At 41.3% G+C, this 25,558-nt stretch overlaps 2 protein-coding genes across 3 annotated transcripts in view; both read right to left on the bottom strand.

Annotated features, from left to right (window-relative positions):
• The window catches only part of LOC119736993 (ATP-binding cassette sub-family C member 8-like), a 37,058-nt gene extending 31,540 nt beyond the window's left edge, over positions 1–5,518 (bottom strand). Inside the window, exon 1 of the mRNA XM_038211039.1 lies at positions 5,374–5,518. Within this exon, the coding sequence (XP_038066967.1) occupies positions 5,374–5,439 (66 nt within the window). The 5' untranslated portion in view covers positions 5,440–5,518. The remainder of the gene's footprint in view (positions 1–5,373) is intronic.
• Positions 5,519–8,553: 3,035 nt separating this feature from the next.
• Positions 8,554–24,354, bottom strand: LOC119737254 (complex I assembly factor ACAD9, mitochondrial-like). Of its 2 annotated transcripts, XR_005272364.1 has the most exons (16): positions 24,091–24,354; positions 22,294–22,387; positions 22,051–22,152; positions 21,444–21,550; positions 20,193–20,293; positions 19,942–20,020; positions 19,167–19,238; positions 18,327–18,429; positions 16,998–17,147; positions 16,461–16,651; positions 15,214–15,422; positions 14,423–14,555; positions 13,037–13,114; positions 11,861–12,062; positions 10,238–10,453; positions 8,554–10,201 (listed from the first exon to the last, which is right to left on the bottom strand). XR_005272364.1 is itself a non-coding variant. In XM_038211452.1 (15 exons), exons 1-15 carry the CDS (start codon positions 24,283–24,285, stop codon positions 10,353–10,355), a joined length of 1,917 nt encoding a protein of 638 aa, XP_038067380.1. In that variant the 5' UTR covers positions 24,286–24,354; the 3' UTR covers positions 8,554–10,352. The 2 variants fall into 2 exon arrangements, 1 of the variants encoding a protein (XP_038067380.1); XM_038211452.1 differs by having other exon boundaries at positions 8,554–10,453.
• Positions 24,355–25,558: the final 1,204 nt, after the last annotated feature.

The raw sequence follows: 25,558 nt of genomic DNA on the forward strand, positions 1-25,558 counted from the left end.
ATCCTATTCAGGGCACAAGATTAAGGCATTAGGAAAGACCATAGCCAATTTGAAGGTTGGTACAGGTACCGGTTGCACCACACAACAAGTTGTTTTTCAAGTGGTAAGCGGAAATGTAAAACCTATCTTAGGTCTGAAAACATGTCAAAGGCTAGGATTGATTAAGAGAGTAAGAGTAGATGAAGTGGTTAGTGGTAGTGCGCAAAATGTGCCAGTGCATAGCAACATCACGTTCACAGAACACAATGATTTGTATGAAGGGCTAGGGAAACTGCAAAACCACGAATATGAGATTGAATTGAATGTTGATGCTGCAGTTGCATATGACCTGCACCAGTTCAAAACCCTCCACGCACTATTCCTTACACATTGCGCGACAAAGTGAGGGCTGAATTAGAGCGTATGGAAAAACTAGGGGTCATTGCGCGTGTGGAAGAGCCCACAGACTGGGTCAGTTCCATGTCAATAGTTGGTAAACCGGATGGCAGTGTGCGCATTTGTCTTGACCCGCGAGAGCTCAATAATGCCATAAAGAGAGCCCATTACCCTATGCCCACACTCCGAGATGTTGCAGCGCGCATGCCACAGGCTAAGGTGTTTTCAAAGTTTGACGCTACAAGTGGTTATTGGCAACTTCCTCTCTCACAAAGAAGCTCGTACTTGACAACATTTAACACACCCTTTGGAAGATTTCGATATATGGTTCTACCATTCGGCATTTCGTCGGCAAGTGAAATTTGGCAGCGTGCCATGGTCACTGAATTTGGGGCACTTGAAGGGGTTGAAATTGTTGTCGATGATATCCTAGTTTGGGGGGAAAACACAACTGAGCATGATGAGCGAGTAGCTAAGTTCCTGGAAAAAGTCAGAGAATCAGGACTTAAACTCAATAGGAAAAAGTCTGTCATTGGCACAGACAAACTTGAATATGTGGGTCATGTGATTTCTGCAGAAGGACTCTCACCAAGTCCAGCGCGTATCCAGTCTGTATTGGAAATGCCAATCCCCACTAACAAACATGAGCTTGAAACCTTTCTCGGCATGATCACATACGTTAGTAAGTTCATTCCCGATCTTTCTGAAATCACTGCGCCGTTGCGACAGCTTACCGAAAAGCAAATAGCTTGGCACTGGGATGAAAAACACACAAAAGCCGTGGAAACACTCAAGCATATTATAACATCAGCACCAGTACTGATGTTATATGATGTGAATAAGCCGGTCAGCTTGGCCACTGATGCATCCAAGCATGGGTTTGGATCTGTATTGATGCAAGATAATAACAGACCAGTGGCATATGCATCGCGTAGTACTAGTCCTGCTGAAAAAAATTACGCGACTATTGAAAAGGAGATGTGCGCCATTCTCTTTGCGTGCCACAAATTCCATGACTATATCTTTGGAAAACAGACAACAGTGATCACAGATCATAAGCCATTGGTAGGAGTGTTCCAAAAGCCATTGCATAAGTTGAGCCCACGATTGCAGCGTATGCGCATGCACCTACTGAGATATGACCTCAGTGTACAATGGCAACCAGGTAACACAATGTTTGTGCCAGATGCGTTAAGCCGCATAATAAATAGCAGAGGCGACAACATCTCAGAGTTTGATGACTCGCGGGAAATCAACATGATTTTAAGACAACTCCCAATTACTGAGTTACGATTGCAGCAATTCCGTGAAGAAACAGCCGCGGACCCCACACTTGCGAAGGTCAAAGGTCACATTATGAATGGCTGGCCTGTTGATAAACACCACTTGACAAGTGATGTTGGCCCATACTATGCAGCCCACAATGAAATAGTGTTCTGTGATGGCATTCTTTTTCTTGGCAACCGGGTTGTAGTTCCGCGAAGCATGCAGAAGGACATGCTTAAGAAAATCCATGAGTCTCACCTAGGGATAGTGAAACTCAAACAGAGAGCACGAGCCATCTTATACTGGCCGGGCATGAATTCGCAAATTGAAGACACGGTAGCCAAGTGTGCTATCTGTCAGTCAAGTAGGAAAACTCAACCTGCTGAACCAATGATACAACATGACATACCTGACAGACCATGGTCTAAACTAGGTGCAGATGTGTTCCACTTAGGAGGAGTGAACTATCTGCTTGTAGTTGACTACTACTCCAAATTTCCAGAAGTACAGGCCTTGCAAGATCTCACAGCCCATTCGGTCATACATGAATTGAAAATTATATTTGCCCGCTCCGGTACACCAGATCTGTTGATTACTGATAATGCAAGCCAATTTGTATGCGAAGACTTCAGAACTTTCCAAAACATGTGGGAGTTCAGGCATGTCACGTCTAGCCCCAGGTACCCACAAAGCAACGGGCAAGCCGAGCGCTGTATTCAAACAGTGAAAACACTCATGAAAAAGGCTAAGGTGTCTGGCAGGGACCCTTATATGGCACTGCTGGAATATCGCAACACACCCCTCGATGGCATAGAGGGTTATGCACCAGCACAATTACTCAATAGTCGCTTGCTCAAAAGCCGACTTCCCACTTCATTGACTCTTCTTCAACCACAAGTAGTCCCACCCATGAAAGCCAAACTCAAAGAGAGACAGACTGTGCAAAAACACTACTATGACGCAAAATGTAGTAAGCCAAAGCGCACACTACACACTGGGGAACAAGTTAGATTCCAAAATCCGCACAGCCAATGGGTGTTAGGGAAGGTGACAGAAAAACATGATAACCCTAGAAGCTATATGGTTGCGACACCAACTGGACAGGTGTATAGAAGAAATAGGCGTCACATTGTTCACTCCAAAGAACATGCTGACATTGAAGGGAATTCATTGTCTCAGCCCAACCTAGTCTCTCCTAGCACACAGAATGAAAATATCCACCAGACTGCAGAACCTGAAGAACCAAGTGAGACAAAACAACATAGTGTAAAATATGATAGCGTGACTGTAGGTCAGACTACTACTACTAGAAGTGGCAGGGTAGTAAGACCAACTCAAAAACTTGACCTGTAAGCTGAAGTTGTACACCAAATTGCATGGACAGTAAATAACAGATTTGTGGCTTTTTCAAGATGGTCTAAATTCATGTACAAACGCTTGTGCCTTTTTCAAATTTGCTTTATTTGCTTTATTCAAACACCTTCCATAGTTCTCTAATCCTCCCTTTTGTAAATCACATTTTGCAGTATTCCCTTATAAAGTTCAGTAACACTTTGCTCAAGCTTATTGTTTGTTTCCTACATGTACATGTAAGTTCCCAAGGTTCAACTTGTTTAATGTTTACTTAATTTGTATGGGGGAGATGTGATGTATTTCTAAAACTGAACACCGCCCTCTGTTGGTTACATTAAAGTTGACCTTTCGGGGTTCACCAGCTTGTTCTGAAATGATCGTGTCTTGTGTGAAGTTACTCTAGTTTAACTAGACATTTGTGGCTGCTCGTCAGCGAATAACTTTACAGGGGGGTTGATGGACTGCATTCGGTGATATCTATTTCCAGAGAGTACAAACAACTAGAGAACCTATTTTTTATGTTTACCAGTATATAGGGCGTACAGTGGGGGGGGGGGGGGGGGGGGGGGGGGGGGGATTGAATTATTAACGGCCTGTTTGCATTCACTCCTCTTAAATTCTATGTTCAACAAAACATCTATAGGCCTATAGGCCTACTAGACGAGTCAATGCACATCTTGTAAAGCTTCACTGAAGGTTTTTACAACAGTTACATAGTTTACCATTGCAGAAACTCTGCAGCTTCCCTCACAAATCTGTGAAAGCAACATGGGGCATACAAATCCTTTTCTTGAAAAAATCCTTTGTTACAAAAAGAGCCATTAGAGGGATAATCACGTTCATGTATGTTTGGGCACTACCACTGCCAAGTTTTTGTGGCAAGTAAATGAGTTTTTTAAACTTCGGCTCAACTTTGTACTGTTACCAAAGTACTGCAGAAACACTTTGGACCTCAGTGTGATATTGGGCCCTGGCAAAAATCGAGAACGGTTTCCGATTTTGTGGAGCTATTGAAAAATATTAGGTTATTCAGCAGTCAAGGGGAGATCCTAGTGCTACACTCTCCAAGACACTTCAAATTCTGTTTGCAAAGTAAATAGCCGTAACACAGCAAGAGTACGTGGGTTAATACAAAAATAGCATCTTACAAAATATTAAAAAGAAAGGAAAATATATACTTAAAAATTAACATGACTATTTGATAATTACTTTTTGAAAAGAAAAAGTGAAGTAATCTGCTTTTGACAATCATTAAACACAGCTCTACTGTTTGAAAAACACCACTGGAGTCTCAGGACCAAGAAACATTTCAAATGTCGTTTGGATGTGTAAGTAGATCCTCCAAAATATACTTTTCAAAAAATAAAAAAAAATATAATAAAAATATGGGATTCGATATATATTACATGGCAGGTATTAAAGATTTATGCAAATGAGGCACCCCTCCCAGGAGAATTTCTGGTGTCACCCCTTCTAAATATCTTCTCTAGGGCTAAAAGAATATATCTGCTAAGTTTGGTGCTTTGGTCCAGTCGGTCACGATTCTGACCATATGCCATCTTCCATGTCATCTGAATTAAAGCACAATCCTGATTCATAAACAAGGTGATTTAGTGTTAAATCTATGCCTAGAAAGAATGTTGCAACCTGACCCACCTTTTTTCTTCATCATCTCAATGAAGGTCAGTCATTGCAAACATTTCCAATTTTGTTAGGAAATAAAATTGTCTTGACTCTCCTTAGACTTTGTACACAACCGCTGAAGTAGAGTCAGGTTGCAACATTCTTTCCTCAGTTTCTGCAATAGTCGTGAAACTTATTGTAGGCAATTATATCATTTTACCCCAGAGGTACGGTACGACATTAGCCCAGGTGGACTCCCTTACCACCTTTAGCTGGCCTTATGACATTGACAGGAGCAAGATTACACGAGTAACTTTCGTAAATTCCCGTCCACGTGCTCTCGGTTTGACCTCGCAGATCGCGCGGGCTGCCGATCGTCGTGAAAGTCAGCTTCAGTTTAGACCACTTGTAGTTAACTAGACCATGGAGGAATGACTAGACCAAAGAACAGTGTTTCATCTAGACTGTCTACTGTTATAATGGCCTGTGCATAGTATTTCGTGAAACGCCTCACAAGTCACTACCACTTTCATTCTATTGCTAGCCGATCATTGGCGAAGTTTTCCATATTCCCATAACCAGGATGATTCACAACCAGGATAGATAACACAGCCGGCCCGAGAGGCCCACGCCTCCTACATATACAGCTCAAGTGTGGCGGGTCCTTGGCAAATTGCTATAACTGAACTCGACAATAATATGACAAAAAATAAGTGCTAGGCGTCTTATAAATATACTTCTTGGCTCTGTACTTACACCCTTGAGGAAATCCATAAACTTGCCCGATGCTTCAACCATCGAGGTTGATTTAACCACGTCCATGCTTCGAGCTAGCTATGCATGATTATGAATTGAGCGCTACTTCGAAACTTTTACTTTGAACTAAATGTATGGAAAGCCCATGCTTCATCTATTCAATCGATGCATGCTCTCCTGTATCTTTCCGTAGCATATAACGCGGCATGCCCGTTTGTGTTCGCTTGCTGAAGCACGATCGTCATTAATATATACCCAGCTGGCGCGCCATACCTACTTTTGCCGTGTGCAACGCACGTGCACGCGGTACGATTACTCTGATTGAAGTGTGCCGTCAAATGCACACGGCATGCAGTGCCGTGTGCATTTTTCCTGTGAAAAATCCACTGATTCTACCGAGCCTGTGGACATTATGCGGCGAGGTCAAAAAAACGCGAGCCGTGAGAGTGCGTCAAAGAAACCGCAAGTCACAATCAGGCCTTTTGATGCCGATCAACAAAAAGCTTTCAGAAAATCCCGGGACATACCGTTATTTCGTTTTACCGTCCTCAAAACAAAAACAGTAAACGCACCGTTGACCGTTTTTTCGTTTTACAGTTTTGTAAAACGGTCTAACGGTGTTATGATAAATAAGTTAAAATTCCGTTTTATCAGCTTAGTAAAATGCATTACAGCATAACGATCAATGATTTTTGTTTTACAGTTTTACACAAATAACTTTGAAAAACAGCAAAACGGTCGAGTATCGAATACAGACTGTTTGTTTATTTCAGTGTAATCATAATTAGCAGTCCGTGGTGCATTTTTTTGGCGATGGGCAAGGGGGTGGAGGGCAGTGGCGTAGCCACCGGGGGGGGGGGGGCGTGGGGGGGGGCGACCGCCCCCCTCCATGAAACCTTGTCTCCCCCAGTCGCCCCCCCCCCCCCACCCCACTGAGATTTTGAGTTTCTAAAAAAATTATCATTGATCTACATGACGCCATGGGCGTCAATCCTGGGGGGGGGGGGGGGGACAGGGGGACTGGTCTCTCCCCCCCCCCCCAACACTTTTTGAAGGGTGGGGGACACAATATCAAATGTTCCCCCCCCCCCCCATTTTTGAACTCGTGTCTCATTTACAGGGCCCTATTATGTCCTACAATGTATCTTTTGCTTAGAAAATATTGGTTAAAGTGGTCAGAAATTGCCTCAGATAGCACCACAGAGCATTTAGAATCCACAATTTTTCGGTAAGCGGGCCCCGAACCCCACGCCTAATAGCTCAGAATTCTGGTAGTTGATTCAATGACTCCAACCTCGAAAACAATGTTCAAAAAATTTTCTGATGCCTTTAGCTGAGAAAACCTCGAAAATTATGTTTAAATTATTATCTTTTGTGCTAAGATAATTATTGGTTAAAGTGGTAAGAAATTGCTTCAGATGACACCACAGAACATCTAGAATCCAATTTTTTTTCGGGGCCCTTAAGCGGGCCCCGAACCCCCACGCCGTAAGGGCTTCACGCTTCGCATCAGTTCTGATCAAGGTATGTCCCCCCCCCCTTTTGAGAAGCCATTGACGCCCCTACATGACGCCCCCCATGAAATGTTCCAGCCCCCCCAGCGCCCCCCCCCCCCCCCCCACTGAAAAATTCCTGGCTACGCCACTGGTGGAGGGGGACCATGACCATGCACGAATAAGCGTTAAAATGCGTGATTCTTGGAGTGACCCTGCCCGCCCCCCCCCCCCCCCCCCGGCCCAGAGTCGGATATTCAGAATAAAGAAAAGACCGCGCTACATTGTAAAGATTAGGAATGCCGTGCTTTATTTGTGCTGTGGTACGTTAGGTCCGTCCCAACAGCTAGCATATAGCGGTGCGAACCGTCATGGTTTAGAAGTATATTCTTAACAGTCCTTCCACGTTAATTTTGACCGCAGTAATTCGACTGGGAATTCAAAAAAAAAGCTGTGTGTAGCTCTGCTCACTGACCTCAATACTGACAGTATACTATATATCAGCGGTGTAGTATAGCGCGGGATGCCCACATTTTGGGTGAATTTCAAGTTGCGTATAAACTATAATGCAATGCAATTGCACCAAATGTAGGCCTACGTCGTTATCAATGCTATTTTATTATGGGCTTCGTAGGGAAAGAAGTTCAGCATTTTAGGTACAAAGTACACATGTACGTCTATTAACATGTAAAGTAATTGTTTTTCAGTCCGAATCGATACACCTTTAATAAAAAAAAAAAAAACCTCTGCTTAATTCCAGGAGAAACGTTCACATACCAAGAAAACTTCTGTCTTGTGTTTTATTGACATACGTAAAACAGGGTCTATCAAAAAAGGAAACCCAGATGTAAATGTAAATTATAAACAAAATGTAAAAAATAAGTGACAGATCACGTGAAACACCAATGTGTCCTCTTTCCAATGATACCTTGAATGTATGTGTCTGTTGGTATGGATGACCGAGCATTTATTGTTATTCTGTCAACGGTCAAAACCTGCATTGAGCCAAGTTTTACCTGGCCAAGTTTGCTGGCTGGTTTGTTACGCAACGGTTGAAATGGACTGTGGAAAGATTGAAAAGGGCGTGCAGAACTTTGTGTGGAAAGAGGTGGGGGCATGTTGAAGGCATTGGGCCATGAGGGGTTAATTTCTTCAGTGAGAGTGGTAAAATCACTGTGTCAAAATTGAATAAATTGTTAAGAAAAGGATGTCTTCTTTTTTTAAATTAAGCAGTTCCACATGCCCAGAATACCAGTAACCTTCTGCACAAACTCGGTTCAGTACAGGCTTTGTATTGACCTTGACAAAATAACAATGCATGCAGTCATCCGTGGCCAAGTAGCGCACCCAGGATTTGGCTGGGGAGGGGGGGAGGGGGGGGGGAGGGGGGCTCAAATTGTTTTCAATAAAATGTTGCCCAAAATTTTTGAATGCAGAAAAAAAAATGTGTTTTTTTCCCGAGGGGCGGACTATTTTGATGTTGATGGCACTACTTACATGTACACCCCTATTATACTACTCGAAAATAGGCCACGTACATATCACCAAGGTAAAATCGTGGGGCTAAAAAAAAAAAAATCTACCAAAAAAAAAAAAAAAAAAAAAAAAAATTGACCTCGCGCCACTGCCGTGGCCACAAACACACACAAGGTATAATTGGAGAGAGTACACATTGGTGATTCACATGATCTTTAACTTATTTGAAAATATTAATAAAAATGTTTATAATTCACATTTAGATCTGGGTTTCCTTTTTTTACTTTTAAATACCCTGTATTACAAAAGTGAATTGTTATCAAATGACGTTTGAAATGGTTCCACAGATGTCCTCGTTTAATAAATCCTCACTCCACTTATTACATAATATCTTTGCCGATTTTCTTATTTTCAACCCAAATGAACATTTGGGAAAGTTCTCACACCTTTGTAATCATAATGAACCAAACCTGAAACACACTGAACAAAATAAAAGTCTGTCTTGAAGCATCATCTTTAATAATGAAACTGAAGTATTTGCATTGATATGGCACAAAAACCAATTGGGTATTTGACTGGGTGGCAAAACTACACTACTGAGGAAACCACAATAAATATTACATTGTATACTAAGTTTTAAAATGAAACAAGTAATTAGACATTGCTTTGTAATTAGAATTGTACATTTTTTAAGATCATTGGAAGCCAGTAGCTGCAACTGGCAATTATATATTTAGGTTTTGGATTCCTTTCAGGGTTTTCTTCTAATACATCCACGTCAGGCAGATTTGGACACAAAAGATATCTTAAGTCACTATTTAAAAACCTCCGGACAATTATCTCAAGTATTGTTCAAATTTTAACTGTGAATATTGAGTCAACCACACAGAAAAAAGAAAGAAATTCCATTGGACCTATTCATTAAGGAGACAAGAGATTTTCTTTGATATGTGCTTCCTACTTTATCCTTAATAGATTCTTTTAAATCCTAAAATGCAAATAATTCAAGAGAAAGATAAGTTTAAAGGTACAAAGTAGCATTAGCTTCAGAACCTATTTTGACAATAATGAATGTCCTTTAGCTATTAAGCACAGTTGAACACGGAAGAAAAAAATCAAATAATTTAATATGAAAAAAAGAATACACTGTATGGTAATAAATTCGTACGCTTTTCATTCATGGGAATGACTTATGTAAGGCCTAACTTCGTGTTAAATTGTGGTGTATTCACAGTAAATATACATGCATTGCATTAAAACGGAGACCTTTTAACCCTTGACGCCGGTATCGTTCGGCCATGGAGACAGCTGCGCATTGGGTGGAATGTGTACGTGCAGGCATTCGGCCGTTGCGTATGACTTAATGCAGCTATGCAGCAGGAATGCGGCAATAACAGCCCCACCCCCCCTGCTTATTGGCTTTGATCGAGCTGCGTCTAGAGCCATCAGCCGGCGTCACGTGGTTAATAGTCTATGGCCCCTGTCCAGTATTTATTCTTAATTAAACGGTGCTGTAGTCCTTACAAGCTCTCAAATTTCACAAGTCATCATAAGTGCATCACAAGTCATCATAAGTCATCACAAGTCATCAAAAGTGTATCACAAGTCATCATAAGTCATCAGAAGTCCTCAAGTTGCGACACAAGCTACTTACAAGAACTGTGTCAAAAGTATGTGTTGTTGTTTTTCATCCTGACCCTAATTACTTCTGACTGGACAAAATTTACTTTTGACTAGACTTGTCAATCAATCCATGAATGCCTCGGTATATTTCAGTTAAAAACAAACATATTTTCTATTTAGAAATTAAAGTAAGGGTTATTTTTCTTTTCGTAGTGAGGGCCATCCAGAAACCCATATGGGTTTATTACGATGACCCCAGGTAGGTGCCAATAGCAACATGGAGGTAGAAATCAATATATTTATCGAAATTAGTGAAGAGGAATTTGTTTTCCTACTTGTGATGGACTGTGATGGAGTTGACAAGAACATTGTTTTAGACAGTGTTATCTAGAATTCCCTGGTCAGTGGATGGGCAGCTACGTACCCTCGGTTGTCACACACCTCACTGGCAATCCTCTCCAGGGAAGAATCACCGTTATGATCCGGTGCTGAAATATAAGAAAACATCACCAAATTAAAAAAACAAACAAAGCCACAAACAATGAAAAAGACAAGGCCTGCCTCCCCAAACTGGACTCGAAAGTCTTAAAGGTAGTATACAACATTTGCTTTTGCTGTAATTTTCAGAAAACTTGGGGGTTAGTGTTTTTTAGCAAATATTTTTACACTGACCTGTTTAAAATTTTGTGTTCATAGATGGTGAAAAAAAACCAAACAAATGCTGTTCTAGTAGTCTGGTTCCCTGTCCCTACTTCAGACAAAACGGAATAATTTGTAGACGTTGGGGAATTGTCAGGTCAGGCAATCAGACTAACTGGATTGCACCTGCTCATGGATGTGAAACCAATTGCAAACAAAATGTGGACTAACTAAATTTGGAAAATTGAGGGCAGTATTTGAAAAAAGTCTTTTTCAAAAGCGATTGTCGGCCAACCATCATTGGAAATTGATACATAAATTCCACTTTTCTTGAAAATGACAGCACACAAGGTGCCACGATTACACAGGATGCTTTAGACTGTCATTTGCTAACAGTCTACTAGAAATTTCATAATAATTTAGTAGTTTGTTTTTTGATGTTTGCGAATGTTGTATATTTACCTTTTAAGTTTAGGACAGAACTTGTATTTGGTAGGATGCTTGATTGCTCATCATGGGCAGGTGGGGGAGGGGAAGGGGGACATGGGAAGGGTTGCTAGGTGGGCTGGAAGGGGGGGGGGGGGCAGGCAGCGATTTTTTTTCTCCCAAACGACATCCACATATGGGTGTACGCTATGGCTTTTTGGACTTAACTTTTATAAAAACATGAGAAGAAAATATAAAATTAGAAGAAAAAAAAGTGAATTTGAATGTTATGAAATTCGGACTTTATTTCCCTTTTAAACAAAATCCTCCGAAGCCTCAGGTTAGAAAAGGAAAAAATTCGGATGATAAACGATTCGAACCCGCAACCTCGCAGTGCAAAATCCTACCCTCTATCGACTGGAAACAATTAATTATATACCTGCGGGCAGGTAGGCAGCAAAATGGTGGTTTTAGAAAAGTTAAGTCGGGTTGGGGAACTTTCTGTTGGGGGGGGGGGCTTTCTTTAAGGGTTGGGACTTTCTTTAAGGGTGGGGGACTTTCTGTGAGGGTGTAGGGACTTTCTGTAACAGTTGGAAATTTTTGATAAGGGTGGAGGAAGTGAATATGAATGCATGTTGTGCCGTTTGTAATTATGTCAAGTATGCAGTGGAGCCGCTCATCTTCAGTGAGGTACATGGCATAACTGCACCAATTTTTCAGTGTGGAGGAATAGTCTAAATTTTACTAATCAACATGAGGCGAAGGGGGTGTGTGTCTGGGGGGGGGGGGGGGGCACTGCTGGAATTCTAACAAAGAATATGGCAACTCACCTTGACCAATGTCATAGAAGTTCTTCTGTATCCTCTCCTCGGCCTGTTGACAGAACGTCTTGGCTATCAACATCTCATGGTCACAGTTCCGCAGACCGATGGTCTTTGATCGTGAGGCACGGGACAGGACTGCCGTCATAGCATACACGTCAATCAGGATGTCTGATATGCGCTTCAGGACTAGCTGCTCATTCACAATTCCCTGTAGGACAGAACGCAAAAGAACTATGACATAACCCGTTACTGACTGTACTGCCCAAAACTGCCCACCCAGTCACTCCCTACAGCACCCCAAACTATCCTGCCTGTTATTCCCTGTTCTGCCCCAAACCACCCTGCCTGTTACTCCCTGTACTGCCCCAAACCACCCTGCCTGTTACTCCCTGTACCGCCCCAAACCACCCTGCCTGTTACTCCCTGTACCGCCCCAAACCGCCCTACCTGTTACTCCCTGTACTGCCCCAAACCACCCTGCCTGTTACTCCCTGTACTGCCCCAAACCACCCTGCCTGTTACTCCCTGTACTGCCCCAAACCACCCTGCCTGTTACTCCCTGTACCGCCTCAAACCACCCTGCCTGTTACTCCCTGTACTGCCCCAAACCACCCTGCCTGTTATTCCCTGTACCGCCTCAAACCACCCTGCCTTTTATTAATCTGTATGGTGCCCCAAACTTAGTAACTCCGTATGGCGCCCCAAACCATCCTGCCTGTTACTCCCTGCCCTGTACAGCCCCAAACCACCCTGCCTGTTACTCCCTGTACAGCCCTAAACCACCCTGCCTGTTACTCCCTGTACTGCCTCAAACCACCCTGCCTGTTACTCCCTGTACTGCCCCAAACCACCCTGCCTGTTACTCCCTGTACTGCCCAAACCACCCTGCCTGTTACTCACTGTACCACCACAAACCGCCCTGCCTATTACTCTGTAAGGCGACAGTTACTAGTCAGTATAATTAAAGGTGAGCATTTTTTATTTCCCCATTTTTTTTAATTCACAAGTGAAGTCAAAATAGCTTATTCACTCAAAAGGGTTCACTTCCTTTTCTTCTCTGTATTTTTTTTAAATTATTGCAAAAATCTTTAAAATAAAAACTTTAATAAAAGGACTGAGCCACTTTATGGGTTTTTTTGGTTCCTTCTTTACAGAAGTACCCTGTTCTGCATGTTTTCTTACCTTTTTGTACTTAGCAAGTAGACTTTCCACAGTGTAGCCAAATCGGGTGACATGTTTCTCCAAGTTCTTACCAACATCCTGTGTGATTACAAAAAGGTAAATCAGAAATTAAAAAGATGAGGATATAAGTATGAATTACATGGACTTTTTAAAGTCAAGCACAGGACATGGCTTTACATCTTTTTGAAAACAAAACAGGGTCACTCGGTAGTCTGGTAACATGATCTTTGGAGACAATGCATGGACTAAGACTTGGTACAAGACAGTGCTTCCAACACACTTGTTTTTGCAGCATTAACCCTAACCGCCCTGAATCCTTCAAAATCCTCTTTGCCAAAGTGGAGGAATTTGGAAGATTGAGGTTACATGGCAAAAGTGGGTTACTGATTTTGTAGGCTGCCCTTTGCCAAGGTCTTGGGCCAGACCTTGTGTAGTTTTTGCTCAGCCATGTATAAATATAAGCCTGGATTATGCTTGAAATCCTCCGTACTGCTCCAGGATGTCACTGGCCAAGCCTCAACATATTGAAAGTCACGGCCGCAGGATTTTGCGGGATTCAGGCAGTGGTCAAACCTCCGCGGACCATATTCAAGAAGTGATGGAGGAATTTGCAGGATTGAGGCTATATGCTATTTTCCCATGAGGCCAATTGGAGGATTTTGCAGGATTGAGGCTACATCCTAGCAAAAAGGCCTAGGGAGTTAGGAAGTTGCAGGTTCAAGCCTCCCTCCAATCAATTTCTTGCTGAATTTAAAAAGAACTTAATAATGCACCTAGTCAGTTTCCCTTTGTGGTTTATTGAAAAAGTCGTGGATGTGTTGTTTCACGCCGTGATCTGTTTTCATGTATTATGTTTAGTTGTGCGCAATACAGAATCCTGAGTCCCAAATTTTTTGACAAGTTTATATGATTCAATATCCACTTTAGGGGATGTAACTTAAGAATAATGGGTTTGACCCTTCATACTATCAACTGGCAAGCTGACCTCAACAAGCACGGTGAATTAAAGGTTACAACATCTACACTAGTAAGCAGGTCGTCATGGGTTCGAGTCCCTCCAAAGCAAGCTGGTAATTTTTTTCTTGCAAGCCGTTGGACAGTGAGTATACAGTCCGGAAAGAATGTTGCAACCTAACGCTGATTTTTTTTCTTCATATATCATCTCAATGAAGGTCAGTAATTGCAAAAATGATGATAAGACATGAATCTGGGACTGAAAAACATTTCCAATTTTGTTACTAAATACTTTTCTTGACTCTCCATAGACCTTGTACACAACCGCTGAAGTAGCGTCAGGTTGCAACATTCTTTCCTACACTCCTTACAAAAATCTGGTATATGAAGTGCCAAACCCAACATTACATTTTCAACTTATAGAGAGCTTACATTAAAAGCTGGATGGACACCACCGCTGTCATGGTCTAGCTTGACTCCTGTCTTCATGCCCATCTTGTAGAGGAGACGGTCCATGAAAGCCTTGTAGACAAAGCCTGGATTCTTGAGAGGACTCTGTAACCTCCTGGGAATACCACAAAAACACCAGATAAAGGTCTTACATATGAATTGTTTGATCTTTCTTTCTGATTGTTTCAGCCTCTACTCGTGAGTGAATTCTTGCTGCTTTGTAGTTGAGGTACTTGTAAAGGATCACAAGAACATCACAAGAAAAATCACAAGTCCAGTCACGAGCAACTGCCGATGAACTATAGCAAATAAAGAAATGCCTACTATGTTGCAGTTCATTTCAATGTCCTAGGACTTGACTTGTGATTGACCTGTGATGACTTGTGACAGACTTGCGATGACTTGTAACAGACTTGTGATGACTTGGTACAGACTTGTGATGACTTGTGCTAGACTTGTGATACACTTGTGATGACGTGTGACAGACTTGTGATGACTTGTGACAGACTTGTGATGACTTGTGACGTGCTTGTGATGACTTGTGATAGACTTGTGATGACTTGTGACAGACTTGTGATGACTTGTGACGTGCTTGTGATGACTTGTGATGACTTGTGATAGACTTGTGATGACTTGTGATGACTTGTGACAGACTTGTAACGACTTGTGACAGACTTGTGATCCAACACACTCACCTTGACAACAGCACTGGCTTTTGGCCCTGATATGGGCAACTAACATTAAATTTCTTTTCTTTCCATTTTTGGACTTACTTGACGGTTTCCGACAGTTCCTTGCCTGCCATCTGCATGCCTGTGAGGGCGACATACATACGCAGGATCTCATTGGTGCCTTCAAAGATGAGCAGTATGCGAGCGTCTCTCAGGTACCTCTCATACGGGTAATCCTTCATGTAGCCTAGACCACCTAGGATCTGTAGGGCCTCACTCACGTGGGTCCAGGAACCTTCCGAACTGAAGATCTGCGGGGATTCAGAAACAGGAAGATATCAGGGCTAAATTTTAGGACTCTATCATTAGCATGGGATTTTCTGGGATAAAAACTTATTTTATTTCCAAAATGATGGACGTTTACCAGTTGCTCTGTATTCAACATGATGTGCTTTTTTTCCCTTTTCCTTTTTTTGTACTCTACACTGTCTTCATGAAATCTGCATTTTCAGGTCACTAAACTTAAAAGCTTGATCACGGACCATTGCGAACGTCACCAGTCAAACGGTGTTCACATCGTCATTGTGAAACTCTTCCGCCCTGGTTCCCTGTTGTATATTATCATGCATATGACTGTTGGTAACCAGCAATGTGACCGACCTTGACAGGATGGCCCTCCATAGTCAAGCAGACTTGCCACGCTATGGCACACTAGCACAGCTGTGAGTGACGTTAGCTGGACTATGGTTAACTATAGACAAACCCCACGGCAGCCATTTTCTGCGGTGGCACCATGATCGCATGATTCGCGCTCGGGAGCACTCTGGGCTCCTTTGACCAATAGGAATACCAAAATGCGCGCGCCTCGTCTTTAAGAATGCATGCAGCATGCAGCATGCGACCTGGTCTTTAAGAACACACGCAGAATGCGTGCGAGTGCGACACCACCGCAGCCAAGGCTTCTGATTCTGGTCGCCGGATATTTTATTTATTTCTTATTTACCCTGGGGAAACCTCTCAGTGGTACACTGTTTTCCAGAGGTGCCCAGCAATTATACAGAACAATTCCTTTAAAATTACAATTACAGAAAACACTAAAAATAGTAAACAGTAAAATGCGAGGTACATAAAAACACTTAAAAAGTTAAAATATATAAAAAATAATCACGGACCAGCCAGTAAAAACAAACAATATACAGATACACACACCCATTGAAAAAATTGCAATGAAAAAATGAAGAGCACCCATGCACTGCATAAAACTCTGCGTTCAACCTGAGAGAACTACATGTATAATATTGAATCCTGCGCACTATGGGTCTCACTCGCAATCAACCATGACCTCTGACCTTGACTATAGCAGCCTCCAGTGAGCAATCCTGGGGTCCCGGTCTGTCCAGCATGCCAGCGGTCAGATACGCCATACTCTCCATCACGTAGGCAGTAATCGTCATCTGGGCTATCTTCTCCTGGATCAGACCGAAGTCTCGTAACTTGGTGTTGAACTGTTTGCGTGTGTTGGCGTGTTCCGTTACCATGCCTGCATAGACACAAAGACAGAATTACGGACTTCTACTAGAGGCAGATCGTAAGTCAATCACCAGTAAATCATGAGGCAAACACAAGTCAGTCACGATACAATCACAAGACGATCACAAGTCAATCACAAGACGATCACAAGGTAAACACAAGACAATCACATGACAGAAGGAAGTCAATCACAACTAATCGCAAAACATTCACAAGTCATATCACAAAACAGGTCACAATGACACAGGAATTGACAACGAACATTTGTACAATATATGTTGAAGCACACAACAATTCTGTCCCATTTTAAATCCTCAATGATGTCAATAGAGGGCGCCACAGACAATCACACTTACCCACAGCAACTTTGAGCATGCCGGCTCCAGAGCTACCCATGCTGAAGCGACCGCTGTTCAGAATGTTCATAGCCACCTTGAAACCACCTCCAACCTCCCCCAGAACGTTCTCAATTGGGACGGGCGTGTTCTCAAAGTAGACTTCCGTTGCTAGGGGCAACACAGCAATAATAAAGTAATTAGAATAAAAATCGGTCTGCTCCGTACAATCTCTGTACAATTAAATATATGACTTTGCCTTCACTGATGTATATTCTTAACAAGCAATGTATACTCAATACTGTCCGAGAGTACAAAATGACCCACTAAAGCCCAAGTCACACATTCATGGTTGGAGCTACGAATATCCACGGTTTACCAAGAATCAATCGATCGGATAGCCATGACAGTACTACGATATCTCTACGAATACACCAGGGTTTGTCAAGAATATAGACGGATTGGTGAAGAACATCGACGGTATTAATAAGAATAATGACGTTAACGCCACGGTTGTCTGCGTTTGGGTCACGGATGACCAAGGTTCTCCTACGCATAAAGCGTGGATATTCGTAGTACAACCTTAGCAGAACCCCAGCACACCCGGGCATATCCGTAGGACATTCGTAGTGAATTCGTAGAGATTTTTACCACAAATGCACCACGAATCTCCAAGAATATGCGCGAATAGCCACGAATAACACTACAAATAAATACAGTTGTCTTACGGATGTCCCACATTTGCACTACGGATTAATTTTCATGACGGTTCCCCATGAAAGTTATGAACAGTTTAAAATTCCGTAGCCCCTCCACGAATACCCAAGGAAGATGACGGATAACCACAGATGTACTAAGGATGAATACGGTACTCCCACGGTTTATCACGAATTTCAAACCACGGAGACCCGTAGCTCCAAACCGTGAATGTGTGACTTGGGCTTTAGATTTGACATATATCTCATTCTTCAACCAAGTGTTGAAAATTGACTGAAGTAGTATTCGAACCAGGAACTATCAGAATATTTACAAGTCCCCTACCAACTGAGCTAGTCAGAAATTTCAGTGGTTACCCATGTTTACACAAAAAAAAACACTAAACAGAGACAAGTATGAAAATTGTGTGCATATAAAAAGGACATGGAGCATAAAATGAACAATTTCAACTGAACGTGAACAAAATGGCACTAAGGTGTCCTTCAACAAAAGTTGTACTCTGACATTTTTACTGTTGAGGGGCACTTACGCATGGAGCGCATAATGAAGCACTTATGGTGAACTGTTTGGATATTCATTCAACAGATGTCTATAACATTTGCATTTCTCTAAATATTAGGTTTGATATCTTACTGTTGGATCCTCTGATGCCAAGTTTATCCTCCGGCTTCCCGCTTGTCACACCACCGAACGCTCTCTCCACGATGAACGCTGTGATTTTGTCCTGCTTGACACCCTAAATGAACAAGGCACAAAACACTCATCCTTGCACAAGTCCAGTCACAAGCAAAAGGGGATGAACAATTACAAAGGAATGTTTCTGTCACATTCATTTAGCTTTATTATGACTTAACTTGAGTTTGGAGGACTTGGGATGGACTTGTGATGAATTCGACTACAATACTGAAAATATTTTTAATTATACCTTAACCTCTACTCCCTAGCGTCTTTTACTAGGAACTGGACCAAGTCCATCAAAATCCATCAATCAATGTGCGTCCAATACAAAACTATTCATGACATAATGGAATCCACCACTGACGCACTGGTTGACATTCATGGACTTGCTACACATGGCTTTGATCACAATAGCAGTACAGGAAGCTAGGCAAAATCAATCGGATACCCCTAGCACTGCTTCAGGCCATTAGGCCCAAGTCCATCGTACTCCATCAACATTTAGTCACGCCAGGCCTTTTGGACCAAGTCCCCAAAAATCCACCAAAATGGGGGGATGGATTTTGATGGAGTTGGGGTGGTTAGGGTTAACATTTGCACAAGACTTAAGACCTTTAAGAATATTCTTTAGTTCAACTTGAAAAGTTTTCATAAGTTATAGGCCTCCACAAATCAAATGAACCGTCAAGAGAATATTTTGCATTCTATGTTAAATCTGACAACAATCTAGAAATTCTCCAGACATAGCAGAACATAGTTAATTCAGCAAATTCCGGAAAATGGTCATCATACTACCTGGTCGTCTGTGATTTCTGTTCTGGCAAACACAGTCATCATGTCTGCTATACCACCATTGGATATCCAGATCTAAAATTGTAAAAAGGTAATTCCAATTAAAGTTTCTTTCAGTTAACCAAAACAGGAAAGGATACAATATAAGAACCACTTGCTATCTGGAAAACACCTTCTAATGTCTGTTCTTCAACGCATTGTTCTATATCTGTATATGTAATAGTAAGCTTGCAGCCGAGTTTTTTATTAGAGTGCATTTCTTCTTGAACTGTACACTTAAACAAAAATTATACAAAAAGAAGGAAACCCACTTTTGACAGCAATTTTTACCTACTTGTTGAGCATATTTCAAAAATTCAATTAAATGGTATTAAAAAATTGATCTTTACACATAAGTGATAAAAAAAAGATTGCAAATGCATATTTTGTTTCTGAGATATGGCAGTTTAAAAATTTCATGTGCCAAAATCTGTTTGTCCACAGACGGTTTTATTCCAAAACACTACACTAGACTTACACGTGATTTTGGTGACTTGTTTTCAAATAAGCATAATAACACTATTCTTGTGATTTTTAAAGATTTTTTCACCATGTATAGTTGAAGGGCTATACTTCAAAACATTATAAAAAAAGTTCAAGTAGGTTAAAATTCCTGTCAAATGTTTTTTTTTTTCCTTTTTGTATCAACCTGTACAGTACGTCAGTATCTTCACATTACAAATTAATGGTTACTTTCTTATAATTACTGAGTGAGACTATAATGAAAATTCTCGGTCACCTTGCTTCCATTGAGGAGGTAGTGTTTACCATCCTTACTGAGCGTGGCCGAGGTACGTATAGAGGCTGCATCACTCCCACTGCAATCAAATACAGAGCAAAGTTGTAGATCAAACATAAAACTCTACAGATGTGAGTCCTACGTATATCCATGAGGGTTTTCTAATCTTCAGCTTTGCCTCCAACTTTATAAAGGGGAATAAACCAATACAGTCTACACATGACAGTGAGAACACTTTTTAATGTACAAACCTTGAAGGTTCTGTGAGTGCAAATGCTGCAACATGTTCCCCCGTTGCAAGCTTGGGTAGATATTTCGCCTTCTGCTCGTCATTACCGACAATTAAAATTCCCTGCGAGAAAAAAAACACAACAAAGCCAATAATAAGTAGGGTTTATTCAGTAGGCCCAAATATCAAGCAGACTGAAGCTCAAAGCACTACATTATTTTTTATTCAACTGTAAAACAAGTTTGGACTAAAAGATTTGAATATCAGAACTTAATCTTCAAAGAGATTTGTTGAATTTCTTAGATGGGTACTGAAGGAAATTGAATGTAATGACATTAGGCCTCGAACATCCTTATAACTGGAAATATGAAGAACGATATGTGAGGTAAATTGTGACCGGCTCCACAAAAAGGGTATTATGTCGCAAAAAAGTGAAATCCAGTTATATAATGGTTGGAAAGCCTACAATGTAAGCTTTCATTTTGTATATAATATAGCTCCACAGCTGCTCCTGTTCTGGAGATATGATGTATTTGCATATTAATTACTTCCTTGGAGTTCAAATTACACAACTGAGAAAACAGGCTTTGAAATAGCTGGCTTTGTTGTAGAACAACAGAACGATGCACACAAAATGGTTGTTTTTTCCACTTTGTTCATTAAAATCAACATTTCTGTGAATGAAACCTGAAACTGTAGGTATTATAGATGTCATTCATGAGAAAAAATGAAAATCACATTTTGATGAAGTGTTCACCCTCTCAACGTTGAGCAGGCCATTACACAATAATGCACATTTAATACCCTTTTTTGTGGAGCCGGTCACAAATGAGATGCCTTTCAAGGATATAACAGAGAAAGGTTCTGTTGGATGAGCTGTATAAAAGATTGATCCACTGAGCTATGCCCTGTAATGTTTGATCAACCACAGATGTCCAATATCTGTGCAATTGCATATGATGCACACGTCAGTGTTGCGTTGGAGAGGCACACGTATTGTTACCCCATATGTGCAGTTGGAATGGCCTAACGGATCCGTCTATACGTCTCTCAAAGACTCTGTAGGAGAGCTATAACTGCGCATTTTATACAATCAAGCACACATTGAGCAGTGTTGAAAATGTTCCAAACACGTGCGCTTGTTGCTCGAAATGTGTTCGAAATACGACGCAGCCGATGCGCGATATGCAAGTTGACACTCAAAATGCCGATGCACGTGGCTGGTCTGTAGGAAATGACGTCATTTGAGAGAGACCTACATGTATTGGTTTACCTTAAGCCCTATGGATTGATGTGCAGCCAATGTGACTGCTATGGCACCGTCCAGCGCAGTGATTTCAGCTATCCTGGCAAACTCAGTATTGGACAGTTCAAGACCGCCTATGAAAAATTTAAAAATGAATAGTTTAATATATTAAAATGTTGGGCTGTTTCAATTAATTCATTTTTTTAAAGACATTTTTAAAGACATTTTTAAGAATATTTTTTTCCATCTCATAAATCGTTTGATTGCGGTACCCACTGCTATATCCATTTGAACCAGCTAGCCATCCCCAGCAAGCTCTGTGATCGAGTGGTAAGACGTCTGCGCTAGTAAGCAGGGGGTCATAGGTTCGAGTCACACCAGAGTGGTTTTTTTTCTTCTCACAATCACTCGAGCAACACTGAGTATACAGTGTTTAAAAAATACATCGGTGAAGGGCAAGACCCAATCATGAAAGAAACATTTCTACAAAAATTTCATGAAGTGAAGAACTGCTGTTCATTTGACTTTAGCTTTGCAGTAAATACGTACTGGTATGCTGCCCGGATAGCACTAGCACAACACACATTTATTTTTCCAACATTGTGATTAGAAAGGTTTTGTAACAAAATCCTACCATATGTCTGGGGGACCTGCATTCCAAACAGACCCAGGTCCTTCAGGGTTTGTAGCGTCTCATCTGGAATCTTAGCTTCAAGGTCTTGCTTCTTAGAATCAACTGCACACGAGGACAAAAAAGGAAGGAAAAAAAAGACATTAAATTATGAACTGTTTATTCACCTTGTTGAAGTGTTAAGCGTAGTAAATATTGACGAGTTTTATTTTTTTCTCTTTCGATCATCATCATTTGAATATTTACCATCTTCTTTGAAGAACTTTTCGATAGGCTCACACATCTGGGTGAGGTCGTTGTATTTCTCCAAGGAGATTTCTGGGTATGGGAAGACATCTTCCTGTAAATCAAATTGGGGAAAAACCAGAAAAAGTTTAAGTGTTGGTATGGAGATTTTGTACTTCAATTACAGCACTTGTCACAAAAAGCTACCTGTGACAATAATCTGTTACTAAATGGCAATAAAAGGGTTCAGTTTAAATTTTAATGGATGTGGGAAGGGCTTTACAATATTATGAAATACCATGACAAAAATGATTGTGCAGATAAGGCCAAAAAAAAAAAAACCCAGTTTCTTATCCCCGCCGACTTCCTTTTTCTGCTTTTTTGAATTCGTATACATATTTTGCACACGAACTGTCAATTATTGTCTTGCTCTTTGTTTCAAACAAAATTGCAGTTATGTACAATGGGAATTGGTTCCCTTGGACACAATTTTCAGTCCTGATGATTTGAAAATCACAGGCGTGTGGAAAAAAGGCACACCTGGATTTTGTCTAGGTGTTGATTTTCTTAGGCGTGTGATTCTGTGGTCCAAACTGGGACTGCACAATCAGGTATTTTTTATAATTAATATGCCTATTCATCTTGGTTTACAGTAAAGCCATTTCAAGAGCTTACGGAAGTATAATGATGTCCTAAATGTATGCCAAGGTGTGCATTTTGTATCAACTAAAAATTTGAGAAAATTGAAGAATCCATCCACAATCATGGAAAATCAGCCGTCTTGGGAAAAAAAAAGAAGGGAAAAGAAATGACTGGCTGAGGCCCAGATGAGAAACTGTTGTTTTTTTTACTTGGCCTAAAGCACACATGCTTGGTAAAACTGCGATGACACGTGCCTGACTGCAAATGTATGTCAACATATTAAATCATAACAGAAACTAAAAAAAAAAAAACACCCCCTCCCCAAAAAACACTATACACAAATCAAAAGGAGAAAAAATTAGAAATAAAATCCAATTGAACTTTTAAACAAGTAATACTTTTTGAATGATTTTATATATCATAGGCCTAAAAAAAAAGAAGAATTAGGCCTACCGATAGTCCCCAGACCACGTCCCAATATTGGAAAGGCGAAAAGTAGGTCAACATGTAGGGCTCAAGTTACTCAGACGAGCCTACCGATATTAAGGCCAAATAAAAAGAAACATGTTTTACAGCGAATTAGCGTCTCCCTGCCCGTTTCCTTTTTTGAGGTCGCCTATTTTTTATTTATTTTTTTAAACAGAAAACATGATAAATTTTCAACAGTGACATCATTTTGGCCTCTTTGTTGCATTTAACCCATATAAAGCTGGTAAATATAAAGATCGGCCATCTTGAAAAATAGCAAAAAGGCAGGACGCTAAACAACATGTTTTTTTCATTTTGCCTAATCGAAACCTTCACTTTTGGGAAACGTCCTGAACTTAAACCACAAATACGAACAATGTCGCAATTAAACTTTTTATACAGTGTCACTGTCAAACACTATAAACGTTGAACCCCCAACCCCCCCTCCAAAAAAAACCCTCCCCCTCCAAAAAAAAAAACCTCCCCCTCCCCGCCCCCGAAAAAAAAAGAACACGCATTCATGAACATGATGAAAATTAAGCTTAAACATTTTAAGACAATTTCAAGACATTGAAATGACGGTCATGACAGATGACGGTATAGAAAAGTTAACAAATATGCAAGTTAAGTAATTTATTGGCTCTTTGACCAAAGTGTGGCCTCCGACTCGAGCGTAATCAGACTGCCTTTTAAGTTTTATCCGCAAACCTTGTTGAACTGTCCCAAGAAAAGATTCTTGATGAACGCAACGTTGACGGGACGACTCGTGTGAAGATGACGATCGCTGGATCTGATCTCTTTACCTCTGGCAACCACCACGGTCGCGTGCGGTGATCGAGGCAGCAGTCTGGTGTCTAAACATCTCTGAAACCGACTAAAATGTGATACATTTCTGCTTAACATTTTGAACCAATGATGTCGAATTCGACGGTCCGAATTCGATTATGCACACACATACGCGTTTATGCAATTTCAAAGTGCGCCCTCTCCTGTCAGGATGTGATAGAGCGAAATTGTAGCGTTTTCCAAACATCGGCTTCGTTTCAGGTCGGCAAAAGGCGATTATAGTCGGAATATTTCAACGTAAGTTCGGGTTTTGTTTCAAGAAAATCAAACTCGTGTGGAAAATCAGAGATAAATCTAATGCTGGAAGCGAAGCTCAGGTTTAGCATATTTCCAGCTAAAATTTACTGGCTCCCGGCACCTGCAACCCAGATAAATCAACAATTTTTACCAATACGCACACAAATGTAGACACAGAACCTTTCCCATTCATTTCCATTTTTACCAAAAGGTGTGTAAATCCTGAAATAGCATGAGTACAGTATTCCCCCCCCCCCAAGTTGCTGGACCTACAGCATGATCAGCATCTGCTAAACACCTGAATGGCCATTCGCTCTTTTCACACTCCGCGATGGGGATATGCAGAGCCTCGATCTGGCAACTTTACACAATAAAAATAGCCGGTTCAGTGATCTGAACCTCAACACGGGAATCACTGAACCGGCTATATTTGTGTTTATATAACTGACATACAGATCCTAGTCATTTGATTGGTGGAACTCCCATCACATGACATTCGTTATTGCTCCCATTCACGCCGCGGCTCAAAAAGTACTATCCGCCGATGGGGAATGGGAAATACTATAGACCGCTTGCAGACGCGTTCGATAATCGACGCGCAAAGGCGCGCGATGCCATGTTGTGGGACAAGCGCATATCTATCCATGCACATTTTGTCCCACAACATGGCGTCGCGCACCTTCGCGCGTCAATTATCGAACGCGTCTGCAAGCGGTCTATTCAACAGTTAGGATCATGACGAAGTATTTGTGTGCAAATGAATGCTGGTGTGCGCGTTCAGCGTTGCGCGTAGCGCGTATTGTTCCACGATCCGGCGCTACAGCGTTAGGTTCAAACATTTTCGTGATGGGGTGGTTTTGAAGAGAGAAATAGCTTTTCCTTCAGTTTTGTATTGAAATAAAGTGCAAATATATCAAATGACAAGGAGCTTTATGTCAGTTATATAAAACAAATATTGAGTGGCTTTAAATTGTGAAATGGGAGGAATATTATCGCTCGGTAAAATCTGGACTTTTCCAGTTCACTCGGCTTCGCCTCGTGAAATGGAAAAGTCCAGATTTTACCTCGCGATAATATTCCTCCCATTCCACGC

This window comes from Patiria miniata, unplaced genomic scaffold (genome assembly GCF_015706575.1).
Source record: "Patiria miniata isolate m_02_andy unplaced genomic scaffold, ASM1570657v1 HiC_scaffold_3, whole genome shotgun sequence".
Classification (NCBI taxonomy): Eukaryota; Metazoa; Echinodermata; class Asteroidea; order Valvatida; family Asterinidae; genus Patiria; species Patiria miniata.

What these genes read in the sequence shown, in the direction of transcription:
- LOC119737254 (XM_038211452.1), bottom strand. Translation starts at nt 24,285, where the DNA reads ATGTTAAGCAGAAATGTATCACATTTTAGTCGGTTTCAGAGATGTTTA. An exon ending in TCTTGGGACAGTTCAACAAG is followed by an intron (nt 22,388 to 24,090) that starts GTTTGCGGATAA and finishes TTTGATTTACAG; the next exon opens with GAAGATGTCTTCCCATACCC. An exon ending in AAAGTTCTTCAAAGAAGATG is followed by an intron (nt 22,153 to 22,293) that starts GTAAATATTCAA and finishes CCTCGTGTGCAG; the next exon opens with TTGATTCTAAGAAGCAAGAC.